At 39.6% G+C, this 17,553-nt stretch overlaps 3 protein-coding genes across 6 annotated transcripts; all 3 read right to left on the bottom strand.

The window, feature by feature from the left end:
• Window positions 1–852: 852 nt before the first annotated feature.
• On the bottom strand, window positions 853–4,427 carry LOC121644915 (zinc finger protein 510-like). Of its 2 annotated transcripts, XM_041993173.1 has the most exons (5): window positions 4,335–4,427; window positions 3,867–4,044; window positions 3,563–3,627; window positions 3,264–3,357; window positions 853–2,525 (listed from the first exon to the last, which is right to left on the bottom strand). In XM_041993173.1, exons 2-5 carry the CDS (start codon window positions 4,030–4,032, stop codon window positions 1,489–1,491), a joined length of 1,362 nt encoding a protein of 453 aa, XP_041849107.1. In that variant the 5' UTR covers window positions 4,033–4,044; window positions 4,335–4,427; the 3' UTR covers window positions 853–1,488. The 2 variants fall into 2 exon arrangements, with proteins under 2 accessions (XP_041849107.1, XP_041849106.1); XM_041993172.1 differs by lacking the exon at window positions 4,335–4,427 and having other exon boundaries at window positions 3,867–4,263.
• Window positions 4,428–7,532: 3,105 nt separating this feature from the next.
• Window positions 7,533–13,320, bottom strand: LOC121644907 (zinc finger protein 492-like). 3 transcript variants are annotated; one of them, XM_041993162.1, is made up of 5 exons: window positions 12,925–13,320; window positions 12,632–12,839; window positions 11,047–11,619; window positions 9,353–10,078; window positions 7,533–8,732 (listed from the first exon to the last, which is right to left on the bottom strand). In XM_041993162.1, exons 2-5 carry the CDS (start codon window positions 12,747–12,749, stop codon window positions 8,014–8,016), a joined length of 2,136 nt encoding a protein of 711 aa, XP_041849096.1. In that variant the 5' UTR covers window positions 12,750–12,839; window positions 12,925–13,320; the 3' UTR covers window positions 7,533–8,013. The 3 variants fall into 3 exon arrangements, with proteins under 3 accessions (XP_041849096.1, XP_041849095.1, XP_041849094.1); XM_041993161.1 differs by having other exon boundaries at window positions 12,632–12,805; XM_041993160.1 differs by having other exon boundaries at window positions 12,632–13,320.
• A 658-nt stretch (window positions 13,321–13,978) lies between these two features.
• LOC121644921 (zinc finger protein 189-like) lies at window positions 13,979–17,304 on the bottom strand. The gene is made up of 2 exons (XM_041993179.1): window positions 16,880–17,304; window positions 13,979–16,281 (listed from the first exon to the last, which is right to left on the bottom strand). The coding sequence occupies exons 1-2, from the start codon at window positions 17,142–17,144 to the stop codon at window positions 15,302–15,304; spliced, it is 1,245 nt and encodes a 414-aa protein (XP_041849113.1). The 5' UTR covers window positions 17,145–17,304; the 3' UTR covers window positions 13,979–15,301.
• Window positions 17,305–17,553: the final 249 nt, after the last annotated feature.

Raw genomic sequence — 17,553 nt, 5'->3', positions numbered from 1 at the left:
TCTGCTTCTTTACTACGTTTGGGATAAACTTTGGTGGTTTATAGCAAACTTTAAATCTCTTAGCTGTAATACAAACTAAATCTTGAAGAGCTGGCTTCATTTAATGAATTCATACCACTTTTAAAACAGATGCAGGACTGTTGGGACGTCCTTTGTCGTGTTTATAGTTTCTGGTGGTTTTGGTGCTGTTGTATTTCATGGCAAATTGTTGAGTCTTATTTTGGTTACATAAAGGAAGACATTTGACTGATAATAAAATTTCCCCTGATAATTTTGGAGAGAGAAAAAAAATATGGTATTATCAGTCTATCATTAGACATTTATATGGTAGAAAAAAAATAATAAAAATCATATGACTTTATTTTATATTCTTATGATTTGATTGATTTTATTCAATACTGATACCTACTAAACTGCAATAATTTGCCAATAATTACTGCAATTTTGTGGATTTTTTAGACATATTTTACACAGTCTGGATGCTTATCTGTTGCATCACAGATTTCATGTCTTTTCCAGCTGATTTAAAATCCTCAAAAGAGTCTGGGTCCACATTTTTTGCTGGAAGTTGACGTTTCATTTCCTGAAGAAAACTCTAGCATTGATTTAAATAAGAAAAGTCAACACAAAAATTAACATAAATCAACTAAATAAATCTAAAACTCTATTCTTCAAGTTTCTTTGAGAAGAAAATGTTTTTTTTTAAAGATCGAGACAGTAAGTGTAACCTCAGATGAAGCTTGTAAGTAAAATATCCATTTTCACTTAAAGTGATGGCAATAACAAGAAACCCTTCTGAGAACGACACAGCCCCTCCATGAGAGAGTCAACACAGTAAAAATGCTCTTCTGGTGGTTTAAAAACATGTTTTTAATGTAAAACATAACAAAGGGATTTGGAGGAGAATTCTTATAGAAACTGTGACACAGAGCGATATCTGGGCAGATTGTTACCATTATGTTGACATGAAAACATGAACCTGAGAGGAGCTTTAATGGATCTGACAAGATAACCCACTTGTAACTGTTGATGGTTGAGTGGACGCGATTAACAAGTGTCAGTTTCAGTACTCGAGTGAAGCAGAGCTCATTCCTGTATCTTCTAAAACAGTTTATGAGAAGATTAGAGTGTAAGCAGGCAACTGTAAGAAAGAAGCTGAAGGTTTTTGTTTGAAGATCTGACATTTTAGATCTTTTTTTTTTTTTTTTTAACTCTTTTTTGGGGATTTCTAGCTTTGGAAAAGTCTCACAAATACTAACTTTGTGTAAATGAAGGTACAGTTCAGTTTCACTTGGATGAAACATCTTAAGACAATAATTAAAAAAAAAAAAGCAACTAAAGTTCAAATCCATCCAAATGGATTTTGCATAGTAAAATATGCATTAATGTACAAAGTCAGTCACATGGTTAAAAACGAAAAGCTGCCGTTTGTTGGCGTTTTGATTTGGTTTCCTCTGATTCCCATCACCTGAGCCGTACGTGTCCACCTCAGCTGTACGTGTGAATGATCCTGTGTCGCTTCAAATGGTGCATCAGGATGAAGGTTTTTCCGCACTGCGAGCAGCTGTAGGGCCGCTCCCCGCTGTGTGTGCGCTGGTGGACCCTCAGACTGCTCTGCTGCGTGAACCTCTTCCCGCACTGTCCGCAACCGAACGGCTTCTCTCCCGTGTGCGTCCGGTGGTGTATGCTGAGGTGGGACGAGCACTGGAAGCTCTTCCCACACACCGAGCACCAGAACGCTCGCTTTCTCTTGTGGCTTTGCTGGTGCAGCTTGAACTGGTGCAAACGGTTGAAGGCCTTTCCACACTGGGAGCAAGTGTAGCCCCGAGCCATGCCGGGTAAGGGCTTGTTGTGGGTGTGAGGGTAGAAGCCGCTCTGCGTGAAACTGTTGTGCGAGTGAGTTAAAGACCTATCCCCACCGACAGGGTCCCTCTCCGATTCTTTCTCTGGTTGCCTCAGCTGAACAACATGTGAGGTGTTCCTCTGCTGGTAAATCTGCTCCTTCTGCTTTTCTTGATGCGACAGAGCAGCGTTTAGTCTTGGCTGAAAACTCGACAGCTGTGGAACATCCTTCTGATACTCAGCGCTGTAAATCCCATTGCACAGCCTCTGAGAGGACAGCTGCTGGACGCTGGACGACTTGCCAGTGTTAGAAACTACGTTTGCTTCTGAATGGTCAGAGAATGTGCTGGAATACTCCTCTACTACACTTGAGAAATCAGGAAAACCAGTGTCAATGTCGTTACCTTCGATTATGGACGACCAGAGCTGGTTCTCTCTTTCTTCAAGGCAAACGTCTGAAGCAACTGGAGTTTGTTTTCCAATAATGTGCTGACATCCATCCTGACTGAATGCCAGGTGGTCCTCCTCTTTCTCCGTTTTTACTGTAAACTGAAGGCCATTGATGTCGGCTACATGCTGACCACAGTCAAACGAGTCACTGAACTCTGAAGATTTCTGTCTGGCAGCCTCTGAATGGGTTAACTGCTGGTTCTCAGGAGCATTTGGGTATTGTACAACAGGACCTGCAACGACAAGTGTAGCAAGACTTTATGACCTCTTCTTCCTGTAGTCTTCCAAAATAATCTACCCAAAATATATATCCCAAAGTATATCTTCACAATCCTGGTCTCAAAAGAAAGCTGAGACACGTGAGATTACTATAGTACTAAGTGTCAGAATCCCGATATGTGTTACTGTGTCAGAATAAATTCACCTGGAACACAGTAGAAAATGACAGCAGCCTTATTAATCTGAGAATTAGTAAAGTAATGTCTGATGAGGAACTGTGTGAAAATAGAAGCTAAAAATAATTTAGCCTAAGCAGTTTGACAAATGTTTAAATAAAGGTTTTATGCAGATAAATATCTCAGGAAGCCATCAGCTTATGTTAATGATGGACACCTCTAGCAATGGTAGAGGTGTCCATCATCTTGTTTGTTTGAAGTGGAGAAATTGGCAGACGCTCTAGTGGACAGCGCTGGTCTCAGGTTTTTGTTACATTACTATAGAATTGCTTGGGATTTGAACATTGGATGCCAAAACTAGGCAGAGTCTTCCAGCTGAGGGTCTCCCCATTGTTGATATGGTGCACGTTAGGATTGCTTCTTCATAGCGTGCACAAAGATCTTTGGTACTACCAAAGATGCCACGTTATGCCACCCCAAGATGTGATTAATACAAAGCCTATAACAGTCAGTTTTAATGAAGAAATAATGTTTGGAAAATTAATTTCTTGCATGACATTCAACTTTTGAACTCACCGGTGGATCCAGTGGAATCGCTCAGCCACAGCGCCTCATCTGGACTCTCTTCTTTGATTGTGAAGGAAGCAGTAGCACCTTCAATCTCAGGAAACTACACAGAATAAATGATAAATTCATTATTTTGGCCATTTTAGAGGATTAACTAAGTCTGTTTCTTCATATCACAACTCTGGAAAAGTTGCTCTCTTTTCCTTGTTGGTTAGTCCATCCTTCATCCAGACACAATTATGCACTGGTTACAAAACCAAATCACTCACAAAAATACACGTTTCTTAAATAAAGGAAACGTAACACACCTTAATATCTCCTGCTGAATGTGAACAGTTATTCCCTAAGTCAGCTCCTCGATCCGTGTAGTTTTCTGGAAGCAGACAGATAATCGATTTTAAAAAGCTGGACCAGGAAAAGGCTGAAATGTCTGTTTCATTATTTATTTATTTGCACTGATTTCTTTAAGATAAACAGCATTCTAAAAGGAGCCAGATTTTACTAATTTTCTTGCTGTTTTTCCATAAAATAATGATCAGAATCCTACATTACAATTAGCCGCACATTCATTGAGGATTTGAATAATTTGACAGAATAAATGCAACGTCTCACCATATCCTCGATGTAGCTGGGCAGTTTTGTTCTCCATCATCCGCAGTTTCCTTTTCAGCATCTCGTTCTCGCTTTGCTTTCGTGATATTTCAAGATGCAAATACGCACATTTGTCATCGACCAGTTTGGAGATTTCTGCTACTGCTGCCTTCACCAGAACCTCCATTATTGAAGATAACTGTGTTTGGAAGGGGACGCAGGTCGCCATGTTCATAGATATAAAGTAATGTGCAAAGAAAAATATACAAGTTTGAGTAATCTTTCCCAAAATATATTTTTATAAAAAGCGCAAAAAGAAACGACGCAATACATATATGTATTTTTTACATCCTTGTGTTTCTGGTAGCTAGCTGGAAGCTTTCTTCCGTGTGGCGGTGGACGCTACCGTAAGTACAAGAATAGAAGCGCAGTGAAATTACAGGTGCGAAGGAAGAAACAAGCAAGACTTAGGGGGAAAAAGTGACTAACCTTTACTTCCAGCGTGAAAGCAAACGATTATGAAATATACTTTGTTCCGTCAGCAACAGCATCTCTTTTTCTGTGGACCAGTTAAGGTTGCCAGGTTTGGTTTAATTGTGAGTTTCTGTATTTAGGCCTGAGAATGGGCTTGGCCTGATTTGGAGCTATAATAACTTTCAGCTCTTACTCAAGTCAGTTCTGGCGTCAGGTTTTCATACCGTGAATTCTGGCCTATTCATATATTATTTGAGGTAATATGAGAATAATCATGGGTGGACTTAGCCACCTTCTTGAAAAGCTTTCCATACAATGTAAAATTTTTAAAGTAGGCCTGCATTATGGATGTACAGATGTGGTACCCTGTGATGATCCTGGTTCTGTGGGGGAGAGTGTATCATCCTAAAGGATGAAGTCCCAGATTCTGGAGATGACTCCAGAAAGTCATTCCGATGTGTTTATCAATTAGGTGCCAATCAGGTGTCAGTAGTACATCTGTGACTGGCACACATCTGGCAGCATTTAACTCTCAAAACATGACTTGATACCAACAGAAAATTAAAGAAAAAAGTCAGAAACTACAAAAAAAAAAAAAAAAAAAAGCTGTTGTTTACCTGAAATGACATGACACACTTCACAATACATTTTCAATTTATTAGAAAATACAAAATAAATATGTTTATCTCCATAACACAATTCCTCTTCCATACAAAGTGATTAATATGTCAAGGACCATGTAGTAGTGTCCCCTGCTACAGCTGTGTTTTATAATTACAGAAAATATAAATTAAGAAAGAAAAAAATTCTCACTGTACTAAAAGACAAGTACAGTGCACTGGCAGGACAGGGATTTTACTCCTACGTGAAAAGTGTAGGTACTCACGAACCATTTTCTGGTTTGTTTTACAGCATTTTAAAATTCACACACCTGCTGCAATCTATCAGAATACATCCCGTAAAAATAATGTGAAAGGTTACACAACCAAAGAGATGCCTCAGAGTCCTTAATATCTCTGGATGTTTAAAAATCCTTGGCATAGTTGAGGTAGAACGCATTGCCACGTTGTCATTAGGTGGTTTTGGTAGGGGAAAAGACATATCAGAAATCAACCCTCACCACCACCACCCAAGAAAAAAAATATTAATAATAATCCCATCTTGTTTTATTTTGCGTTTTGAAAGATAAAACTTGCTATTTTAACAATATTAATATATATTTACATGTAGCTTAAAATATAATGGGAAATGTGAGGTACAGCACATTACTGAGCCTTGTTCTTAGCCAATAAGCCTGTAGTCTATAAACAGTCAAATCTGTGAACCTAAGAACACCACAAAACATTGTGTTTCCATTTAGAAATTTTCTGGAAAAAATCCATAACAGTCAATACAATATTTTTCTTAAAATAATAAATGATATGAAGTTTAGACCTTATTTTTTCTAAATGTACAAATTAAACCCAAAATTTCATATCTGTTAATTATTACTGATTTCATACTTTGGCTATTAAAAAAAATTATACTTAAAAAGGGCTTAAAATATACTATTTTGGCCTCATGTTAACATGTCTATCGTTTTTGCATTTTTGTCACTGTGCACCATGTACTGTGAACAGATCTCATGAAGTAATTGGCCATGTCTACATGAGACATGTTCTCATGTAGACATGTCAATATGTCGAGTGACAGGATGTCATTGTGTCCCATACTTTCACCCTCAACAGGGACAATTTGGAAAATCATTTTAACAACATAAAATTACACACACACAAAAAAAAACTTTAAGTGCACAAAATAGTGAAATAAAATCATCTTGGCACAGACTGAAACATATTGGACTGGTTTATATTTCCCTCATTTTTCACTGAAATATTACTTAAAAATGGGCCATAATGGCCCTCGTGTTATTCAGCCTTTGCTATTCTAAAAAAAAAAAGACAAAAACAATCATTTTAAACTAGATGAACACAAGTTGTTCATTTTCCACAAAGGCCAAAACCCTGACTCTCAATATAAAGAATAATGGGCCTCATTCACCAACCGTCTTCTATTGTTCAGTTCATTTAAATTCAGTAATAAAATTACAGGAATGTTTTTTGTCAGATTTTTAAATAACTAATTTACAAAGCATTTTATTATTTTAAAACAAACAAATATATTGCAGTTGTGTCCATACATTATAATTCCCCTCAGGGGACATTTAAACTATTTTTCATTCATTTCATTCATTCAAGAAGTTGCAGTCAAGAAGGGATTTAATACTACAGCAAGGCTAACTAAAACCAGAGCTGCAATAGACTGCACACACACCAGATCCATTTCCCTTAACCGCGTGAAATCCATATTGTACTTATTACTTTATTGGAGATAGAGGGTATGCCCTGAACTCCTGGTTAAAAACACAACTGACCAACCTTCAGACTCACGAGGAGGTTTTATTTTATCTACACCACCGCTTATTCCATCAGCGCACCGCATCTTAAAAGGATGCTGGATGTGTGTGAACAGAGTGGTAATGTACTTTACAAACTGTGGAAGGTAAAATATGTATTTAGCCACTAAACCACGAGGATGTTCATGCTGAGTCATGGCACTTGTCCAAATTCAGGAATTATTAATTACCCTTTTGTTCATAAAGCTGCTTTTATATTATCTGAATCTAAAATAACAATAATAATAATAATAATTAATTAGATTCATTATTCTTTTCAAGGCAAAGCGCTTTACAGTGAATCCATTATTCATTCACTCCACATTCAGACTTGGTGATAGTAAACTACACGTGTAGCCTGATCTGCTGCCCTGAGGCAGACTGACAGAAACATGGCCGACAATCCGCACAATTCGCCCTTTGACCAACGATGGTGACACTGGAGGCAAGATGAGTCAAGTGTGATCATTTATAACTAAGTTTATCACTTTAAATATGAGGACAAACAGGTTTCAGTGCACATCTTTATTATCAGAATTTATTTTCATTCATTCTTTTGGCATTTTGTTGATTTTTCTTGTCCCTGTCTCGCCTGCCGGCCCATCAGTCTTGACCTTTTGTGAGCATTTTTCAGGCATGAATCTACACAAATTAGGGCCAGAGGGTGTGTTCTTTCACCTAACAGAGAGACTGGTATTCACCAATCTAAGAGTAAAGCTACTAACACTTTCACTGTCAACGTACACATCCATGAATCTGATGGGGGTTTTTTTTGTGTGTGTGTGTAAGAACCAATTTAAGAAGATACTGGTAAATGAGACATATTGTCCAGATCCCCACCTAAATTTCTGAGGGTCTCTGATTGTCCACTCACCAGTTTTATGAGATTCAACTTGGACTTTTGCTTAATCCTGCTGACATAGAAAGTGACAACACAGTTTTGATGAAGAAACAAGTGAAACTAGTGATCAGTCTGAGTAGTTGTCATTTAGAGCACAACACAGATTAGGTAAAGCACTATGTTCACTGTCCCAGCTATTAGTGCTCTGTTCTTTAAAATAAAATAAAAAATAGGTTAAAGAGGAAGAATGATACTGTTGCTTTCTGATTTTTAGTCTCAAGCCTTAAAAGGTTGTGGTAGTGTTAAGTATTTATTTTAGATCTTACATAAAAAGTCTTGTCTGTCACATCTGTTACATTTGACTATAGCAGCTGGTGGAAAATGATGTCATTTCTTTCTTGTGTACATCACCAAATATTTCATCTCACATGCAGTTTAATGTGCAGTTTGAGGATGCTCATCTGGTTAAACGTCTTACCACAAATCTCACAGCTGAAGGCCTGCTGTGGGGTTTTCTCACACTGGTGCTCCTGAAACATACTGAAATTATCAAAGCTTTGACCACAGTTTGAGCAAATGTAACCGCTTTGTCCAGCGGCGATATCACCACAGATGTCCTCATGAGTGCCGGAGGCGGCCATGTTTAACTCAAACATGCCACCATTGTGAGTCCTGTCACTCAGTGTGCTGTAATCATCAACAGCCATTTCATGTGTAATAAGCTGGTCGTGTGATTCCGGAGCATCAGAGCTTGTTGGTTGCATCTCAGTCGCTGAATAATCTCCCTTTGCTTTGTTGTCCTGTTGATATTTGACATCTTGCAGGAGAACGCAGACAGTCTGGTCGTGGCTGCCGATTCTCTTCTCCATTCCTGATGGCCACAGCTGACTTTGGTCTAGTGCTTCTGTGCCATTATCAGTCTTGATCTGACTTAAAGTGGGGAAACCATTTCCACTGGGTTCCAATTTTACCAATACTGCTTCTTCCCTTAGTGTCTCACCATACGCAGGGCAAGGAACGTGTTCCTCTGTAACTGCTGGTCTGTTATTGGGTTCAGCAAAGCTCTCCATCAGCTGATTATCGGGCATCGACAACATCAGGTGATGAGCTTCCAGCATGTCTGTGCTCTCCGCTGTTTCTAGAAACAAACATCATGATTTAATAACCAAAATGTGTTCAAATATGAACTTCTATGCCACCAGTGCTGCTTAAATGGAAATGTGGAATTGAATATACAAAATAATATCAAATTTACTGTATTATGAAAAGTCAGTGTGAGAATTAAGTGCCTGAAAAACACAGGTACATTGGTTGTTTGGAAAAAAAAATAGAGGTTTCATAAAATAGCTTTGTGGGGAAAATGGACTTTACATGGGTACGCCAACATCTGGAGAAATATCTTAGCGATTTTTTTTCTGCCTTGGAGAAAGACACTGTCCCTGAATGTGTTTTCCATGAATAGGCTTCATTTATTTTCAAACTTCACCTGCTGCCAATCAGCTGGAACAAGCCAATCTTGTCCTGACTTTCCCTACACAAAGCTAACCAGGTCGCTCTGTGGTGGCCCTCAGTTTCACTCAGCTGCCTCTCTGGTGAGGGAACTCCTCCGCCCTGGACTGTAATTGGCACGAGCAGCCTTTGTTCTGCTTTCTCAGAGATTTTAACATGCCTCTAAGGCAGAAAACAAAACGATGCCATGGAGCGCAGTGTGATGAAATAATCACCTACAGCCACCAGCTGAAGGTGCTGAACTCTTACCGTTTCTGTGCGTCTTCATGTGGCCTTTGAGGCTGCTCTTCTGATTGAAGCACCTCCCACAGATGTGGCAGCCATACGGCTTCTCTCCGGTGTGAATTCGTAGATGTCTTTCCAGGTGTCCAGCTCGCTCGAAGACCTTTCCACAATACGAGCAGATGAAGCATTTCTTCGGCCTGATCACCTTAAACGACCTGCTTCTCCTCTGTCTGTAGCAGTCCATTGACGCCTCTATCATACCGGATAGGCTGGCTTCGTTTGATATGATAAGTGTGTCCGAGGACCCATAGGGTGTTTGGGAAATTGAGCTGGATTTCAGCTCCCCGTAGGGTTTTCCTTGGAAAGAAAAGTTGCTACAAGAAGCTTCGACTGGTGGTTGGAGTAACTGTGTTATAACAGGGAAGGAAGTCATGTTCTGTGGGTTGTTCTGTAAACTGGACATCCACAGCTGGTTGTCTCTGTCCAGCACTGAGAAGTTCTCACTGAGATTGTCAGCTCTGTCCGTGGTTTGCTCGTTTCCCCCATGAAGCAGTGGTTGTGTTATATTCTCCTCTGCAGGCTCAGATTTTATCTGCACAGCTGTTGCCAGAACCTCTTCATTCTTTGTTAAGCTGTCCTCACCCTTCACCTGGCTCACTTCATCGGGGTGACACGTATCAGCACATGGAGTTACCTGAGGATTCGGTTTTTTTCTGCCTACTGGGGTGTCACCCGGCCCGCATGGAATACCTGTTAAAGTAAAATTATAAATATTTCATTTCCATAAATGAAGCCTGAATGTTTCACACTGTTTAACATTCAAACCATAACATTACTTTGAAATTTATATCAGTTAATAAATGAATAATTATTTTAATAGCACACTTACCAGTGCTTGTCACTATTTCAGTATGTTTTCCCAAAAATCAATAACTAGTCTTTACTCCCATTTCTGCTTTTAACTCTATATCCAGTGCATTTGTAATAGTAATAGTTTTGACTTCAGTAGAGACAATGGCTCTTCAGTGGAAGGAAACTCTGACTCTTGGAAGCAGAGAGTTTATAAAAGGCTGATCTTCTTACAAGTCAACTAAGCAAACTGAGCTGTCATCAGGACAATTCAAAGCCACCATTCTCCCATTTAATCTCAAAACACTCCATATCGTATTGATTTTCTCTGCCTACTGTGACACCGATCACAGCCAGAGATTTCCTACTGAAAACTGAACTGAGCCAGATGGCAAAAACAGATAGACAGCAGTGTGTCTGTAGTAGTCATTCATCTGGTTTATCTTAAATTCATGTCAGCATCAGAGGAAAGTCTTCCTGTTAAAGATACATAATAGTGACTCCAGGCATCCAGGATCAGTCACCCATAAATCTGTGAACCTTCTTTATGACCCCCCACCCCCAACACACACACCTCCAGGCAGCTCAACAACCAGCTATCCCAATGTCCTTCAGCCAGAAAACATGAGAAATTTTAAGTATTCATCTCAAATATTCTTTTCCTGATATCTAGTTTATGCTACCTGCATGCAGACTCCTGCAGCTGTTTATGTGGAAATTTAATGGAATGTAAACTCAACAATTAGCCAGCTAAGATACAAGGAAGTTGTAATTGAATTATTTATTAAGGAACTGCTTGTATAAATTGTTTGCATATGTTTGCAGCTTCTGGAATCAAATAAGTTTAGACAATAAAGTCTTTCACTTACTTCTCCTGTGAATCTTCATGTGCTCCTTGAGGCTGCATTTCTGATTGAACCGCCGCCCACATACTTCACAGCGATATGGTTTCTCACCCGTATGAATCCTTTTATGTCGTTCGAGATGTCCAGCTGATTCAAAGCATTTGCCACAGTATGGGCAAACGAAGCTTTTCTTAAACATCAACCTCTTCACAGTCCTTCGCACTGTGTTTCTGTACTGACTGTAACCCAGCAGCCCACGACTCAACGGGCTCTGCTGAAACCCACCAGAGCTGCTGCAGGACGCGAGTCCACCATCCATGGATGGCTCAGAGAGACACGGCAGGGAGTTCTGCGCTAACGTTAAATAATCCCTGTTGCAGCACCCAGTCAGGGTTTGCGTTGTTGATCTCCACTGTCCTCCTTGGTACGAAGACACCTCTTCCCTTGGTTGGTCAGGTTGTATTCTGGTCTGCTCACTTCCCCCCTCCACAGGTTCACATTTCACCAGCCCTTCAGGTACTGCTAAGGTGCTGTGGCTCTTATCAGTGTGCACCTTTTCAAGGAAATTCCTCTCATCCCCAACACCAGTCTGGCTTTCTGTGGAAAGAGAATGATTGACTTTTAATCTTTGTATGAAAACTGACCAATAACTTAATCCCAGCTCTGTGGGAGCAGGAGGAAATCTTAATGTTTTCCCCATTATCCCAAAACAATGAACTGACACCCAGACAAATACATTTTTTTTATAAATGAATGATCTATAGCTCACACATTGGGAATTCCTAGGAGGTTCTTTGAGTCTCTAGTCTTCTTCCTCCATTTGACCCCATAACAACATCTTAACATCATCATTTTTCTTGTGGTTTGCAGTTAATGTTTGGCCTGTTTCTTTCTAAATGTTCTGTTTGTAACAAAATCATTTAGGCTTGCACTGATCTTAGTAAATAAGTTAATATACGCTAATCATCCATAACATTAAAAAAAAAACAGCATAGTATTCTGTGATTTCTTCATAATGCCTAAACAGGTCTGACCAATCACACCAAAAAGGCAGACGACCCCTGGGTTAGTGTCTGCCGTCTGGATATTGGCAGCAGATCTTGTGTGTTCCAGGATTGTGAGCTGGGTCCTCTGTGGATTGAGCTCATTCACCCCACAGATGGTCGACCAGATTGGGATCAGAGAAACTTTGGTGGATTTATTGAGTCTTTATTAAAATGTTTTCACATTGTAATGGGATGTATTGTTGTGATGAGGGAGTTTAGGTTGGTGGTTTGTGTGAAGGTCATGTGTGTGCAGATTGGCAGAGGTCCAGATCATGGTAATCCAAAGTGGTATTTAAAAAAAAAAAAAAAAAAAAAAAAAAAAAGCCTTAAATAGAAGGCAACTAGACCAAGAAGTCAAGTGGCATGCAAGGACCAAAAGTTCCCCAACAAAAGATAATAGTGTAACAAGGTGATCAAAGTTATTCACTTAGGGTACACATTTGAGAAATGAAGGACTGCACTTTTTAAGTAATGCAAAAATCACCTTGTCAGAGAAATGAAAACTTTAAGGTGCTTCCACAATGAGAAGTACCCAGGTGTATTTCAGATAAGCTCCAGCTTACCATCTCTGCCGTGGTGGTCGGGGAGCAGGGTCTCCGCATGCCGCGCTGCTTTCAGCTCGTTATGCAGAACCTCGACGCTGCTCTTCAGGTTCTTGATCTCATCTTCACGCTGACACATTTCCAGCCGCAGCACCACCAGGCCATCCTCCACAACTTTGGAGATTTCTGCCACAGCTGCTTTGGATAAGGCATCAATCACAGAGGCGATCTGAGCGCGCAGAGCCACGCCGTTCAACATGATCGTAAACCCAGTTCAGAAGAACTGAACTTTAAAGAGACAAAAGTGGATGAACCGCTTGGTGCAAGGCCGCAAGCACGCGGAAAGTAGACCTAGGCAGGTGCCTCCGACTGTTTACAGACTGCAGCTTTGTCGTTTGCTCCGTGTTTGTTTTTATGAATGCTGCTGTCAGCTAATAGCAGCTAACTGACTACACAAAATAATAAACAACATAAGCTCCAGTTTTACGGAAGTGGTGAGAAAAATACCGTAAGAACCCGAAGAAAGCGCAATTTTAGCGGTTGGGCTGGGCTAGCCTTTCCCTTCACCTACAGTGTTTCAGCTTCATTAGGGACAGACCGAATCTACCGTTTTTTATAACAGCCAATCCCTAAACGTCGTCGAATCTCAACAACCAATCAGAGAAAGCGGCCCTCCCACTTTATCCTAGTCGTTGATCCAATCAAAGGTGTACCTTTTATTTGTTTTATTTTTGTAGCTACTAAAAGCCAATGTGGTCTAGATAGAGAATTACAAGGCATTTATTATTTATTTTTATTATAGCCTTATATAGAGATGATTGTTGACTTCAGAAAGAAAAAGTAAACAAAACAATGTCTACTTCCTGGGAGAAGAGATGGAGGTGGTGGAGGAATACAAGGACCTTGGAGCTCAACTAGACCAGTGATTCCCAACCCTGGTCCTCAAGGCACACTATCCTGCAGGTCTAAGATGTCTCCCTGCTGCAACACACCCGATTCAAATTAAATGGATTTCATTAAGAACTGCAGGATAGTGTGCCGGGTTGGGAACCATTAAATTAGACAAGATTAGACTGGAAATGCAACACAGAGGCATCTACAATAATGGTCACAGCAGACTCTACTTCTTAAGACAGCGAAGATCATTCAAGGTCTGCATTGAAATGTTGCATATCTTCTTGAAGTCTGTTGTGGAAAGTGCAGTCAGCTTTGCAGCCATATGCTGGGGCAGCAGCATTGGAGCCAGAGACTGCAAGAGATGAACAAACTGATCAAGAAGACTGGCCAGCCAGCAACCATCACTTTTTGTATGAACACTCACATTTTTCTTTTATTTTTTTTTTTTTACTGAAGGAAGTAGCTACAACAAACAGTGAAGATTTTTTTATTCATGTGGAAATTCCCAAATGTACATCTTATTTACTAAATATGTCACTTTCACAAATTTAACATATCACAGCATTAAATATTGTAGTTTGGTTTGGAGAACTTTCCTTATATCCAGTGAATAGTACAACAAATTGTGCTGTGAACTGGCATGTGTCAAGCACATTAAAAGAACCATCGCAAGTGCAACTTGGCAACCATTTATTTACCAATCACATTTCTTTCTTTCTTTCTTCCTTCCTTCCTTCAATACCACCATCACTGCCAGTAATCCAATGGTCTCTCCAGGACACGTTATCGGCCAACCTGTGACACTGAAGAGGTTAAGCTCATTTCAGCCCAACAACAATTATGTAATTTGTATAACCACACACGTAAGCAAGTCTACAGAAATCCTGGAGGTATGAAATTAAATTTAAGTAAGAGCTTTCAGGACAAAATGTGCAAAAGACAAATGAGAGATTTATACATACATGACCCACAAAAAGTTAGGGTTATTCAGCTTTTTGTATGACGTCAGAATGCCCCCAAAACTAACTATAACCTTTACAGGTGACCTTACTTGGACTTTTTCTAAATTTTGTACAGGTACAACTGTTTAATGTTTAAGCACTTATGGCACAACATGCACTAACAAGATGATAACTACAAAAAGAACCAAAGTAAGTGTCTTAACTATGAATCAACCACTAAATGTTCTGGTGCAATGACTTGAATTTTTAAATAGTCCTCTTCATCATACACATTCACATTTTGACATCATAAGACCAAGATGACACTTAACACAAGTTACTGAAACATGGGCATTGGGCATTTTATGTTTTAGTTTACCCACCACTCCAGTTATCTTTTAGTTTGTATCAATAACTTGTTTGAGATTAAGGAATTATTATTGTACAATTCTACCTAAATGCCCTCATTCCTGACTTTTTTCAGTTTTGCATGAATTTCTTACATTTTTTAAAATTTTTTACCTAAAAGTTAACTATCCATAACTTTTGTGAAAAGTGTATTTTCAAAACTGAGTGCAAACATGTCATGAAACCTGTAATTGCATTGGAAAGTTCTCATCCTTTTTGAGTAAAGTGTTGTAGATAAATGATCACATCATTATATAACAGTAAAGTCAGTTTTCCTGCATCCTACGTGGTAACAGCTTTTCTCAGCATGGGTTTGACATGAACACAAATTAAAGCACATTTAATGGCTGCATCCAATGAACTATAATCAACTCTGGCTGGATAAAGGTTTTTGCAAATGTTCAAACTCTTTTAGTGCATCATAGAGAGTAAAAGTATCTGAGTGCTATCTTCCCTGCAGGTGAATCTCTTGATGTATTTTGAGATTTCCCAGCACGGTGAAGCTTTTACCGCACTGCCTACAGCTGTACGGCTTCAGCCCACTGTGGAACCGCTCATGTCTCAGGCAGTTGCCCTGCCTCGAAAACATCTTGCCGCAGATTTTGCAGCTGAAGGGCCTTTCTCCCGTGTGCACACTCTGGTGTGTTTTCAGTCGAGTCTTTTGGGTAAAAGATTTCCCGCATTCGAGGCACCTGAAAGGCTTGAAGGTTTGATGACTGGTCTTGTGCTCCTCCAGCTGAGACAATCGAGGGAAACCCTTGTTGCACACAGAGCAGAAGAAGATTTTTGGATTTGTTCTCCACACATTTGTTTGTCTTTTTGCTCTAAAGCTGTTCTTGCTTATATCTTCACTTATGGATCCTGATGTGCCTACTGTGGACCTCAGTGCACGAGGAAGAGCTGTTGATGACTCTTCTTGTTGTAAAGCAGACTGCATGCACTCATCATGGAGGGAATCATGTCTAAATTGGTCATTACGGACAGACTTTGAAGGAGAACTTCCCATACACATCGATGGCATTGTTACCTCCACTTTTATTGGCACACTTAAACAATCGTCTGATGTTGTTTCTTTTGAAGTTGATAATGAATTAAATGAACTTTCAGTGTCTTTGCAGGCAGAATACTCTTCAGCATGAAAGGGAAAAATGTCTACAAACTGTTGCATTTCAGCACAGTTTTTCCCATACATATCACAAGCAGGAGCATGCCAGATGGACTCATGTTGCTCTCCTTCCACAGAGCCAACATCAGCTCGTGCTGTGTTGCCTGTTATTGCAGTGGTGGAAAGTTCACATGCAGGCTCTTGTTTTACCATTGCCTTGATGTTATGGCTTTCCTCCATCACATTCTGAGGCTCACAAGGTGAATACTGAGCATTAAATTCAGAATAAATTCCACCTTCTTCCTGATCCTCTTTTTTATCTGCAAGAAAAAAAAAGAAAAGCCAGTGACATGGATGCCAACATTTTACAAATGCAAGAACACAGATATTAACTGAAACAACACAAACCCTCAACAATAACTGTTTGCTGAAAGATTTCCGTCTGTGAAAGAACTTAATGATATCAGCTTGATGGTATGAGCTATACTGAGCTTAGGAGTTCCATTTGTGTATTAGAGTGCATTTTCTGGTTTTAGAAGTTATGGTGAATTCAATATTTTTCTAATGTATTGTTAAAATATAGACCTTAAATGAGAGGTTGATTCAAAGTTTACCCCTTACATTATTATCAAAACTGTAATGCTGTAGATTTGACCAAAACACTTCAGTGGGGCAACATCAGCAACAACAAAAAATATGAAGTGTCCTGTGATTAGTGTGAATATCATTAAATTATGCAAAACTATCTATTTATACATAGGACGAATTTACAATGAGACCACCATTAGTCATTTAGAGGGTTAACTAATATTCTCGTAAGAACGAAGGCTTGTTAATCAGCAAGCAAACTTTGAACATCAAAATTTTGAATGAAGTTTGGTGTGACAGATCTCCACGTCCAGATGTGGAGGTTCTTACTTCTCTGCTGGACCTTACTCCCTGCAGTTGTTTGCTCCTGCTCCTCCTCTGTAACTCGTTTTACGGCAGCCTCTTGAGCTTTGTAGAGTTCAGCCTCCATCATCTCCAGACTCCTCTGCAACTCCTGGATCTCACTGTCCCTCCGGCGAATCTCCATGTGCAGAACAACACTCTCCTCCTCAACCAGCTTCGTTATATCTGCCACCGCAGCTTTCGAGAGCGCGTCCATGATGGCGGCGACCTGCGTACCGAAAGCAGAAGGCATCTTTCCCAACGAGTTCAAATGGATGAATAAATAAAAACTCCACAGAGGAGAGTATTTGGAGGTTACGAACAGCCGAAGCTTTCGCGGAGAGAGAGTCCTACAAACTGTTTTTATTTTGGCTTACTTCCGGGAAAACATTAAAGCGGATGTGACGTAACGTCAATAGGCGTAAAAGGTCTAATAAACGTGTACCACAATTTTCTCAAATTTTAGTCGGAAACATTTATTTTCCTTCAGTTGTAGGTAAGTATGAGAAGTATATGTACATTTAAATTTATTTAACTACTACAAATACATTTAACCTTTGTGTATTGTTTTTGAGTGTAGGGCAGACATTCAGTTTAAGTTCAGTTTTTAGTTGTTTTTTCATTTTTTAAAAAATCTTGTCCTGTTCAGCAAAGCTAACAGA

Source organism: Melanotaenia boesemani, chromosome 8 (genome assembly GCF_017639745.1).
Source record: "Melanotaenia boesemani isolate fMelBoe1 chromosome 8, fMelBoe1.pri, whole genome shotgun sequence".
Lineage (NCBI taxonomy): Eukaryota > Metazoa > Chordata > Actinopteri > Atheriniformes > Melanotaeniidae > Melanotaenia > Melanotaenia boesemani.
Note: the sequence above shows the minus strand (reverse complement) of the source record. Positions and strands in the feature narration are given on the sequence as shown.

Coding starts and splice junctions, on each gene's coding strand:
- LOC121644915 (XM_041993172.1), bottom strand. CDS start 4,080: ATGAACATGGCGACCTGCGTCCCCTTCCAAACACAGTTATCTTCAATA. Junction 3,628..3,866: donor CCAGCTACATCGAGGATATG/GTGAGACGTTGC, acceptor GTCTGCTTCCAG/AAAACTACACGGATCGAGGA. Junction 2,526..3,263: donor CGATTCCACTGGATCCACCG/GTGAGTTCAAAA, acceptor TTGTCGTTGCAG/GTCCTGTTGTACAATACCCA.
- LOC121644907 (XM_041993160.1), bottom strand. CDS start 12,869: ATGTTGAACGGCGTGGCTCTGCGCGCTCAGATCGCCTCTGTGATTGAT. Junction 11,620..12,631: donor CGACCACCACGGCAGAGATG/GTAAGCTGGAGC, acceptor CTCTTTCCACAG/AAAGCCAGACTGGTGTTGGG. Junction 8,733..9,352: donor CATGAAGACGCACAGAAACG/GTAAGAGTTCAG, acceptor GTTTGTTTCTAG/AAACAGCGGAGAGCACAGAC.
- LOC121644921 (XM_041993179.1), bottom strand. CDS start 17,144: ATGCCTTCTGCTTTCGGTACGCAGGTCGCCGCCATCATGGACGCGCTC. Junction 16,282..16,879: donor GAGTAAGGTCCAGCAGAGAA/GTAAGAACCTCC, acceptor TTTTTCTTGCAG/ATAAAAAAGAGGATCAGGAA.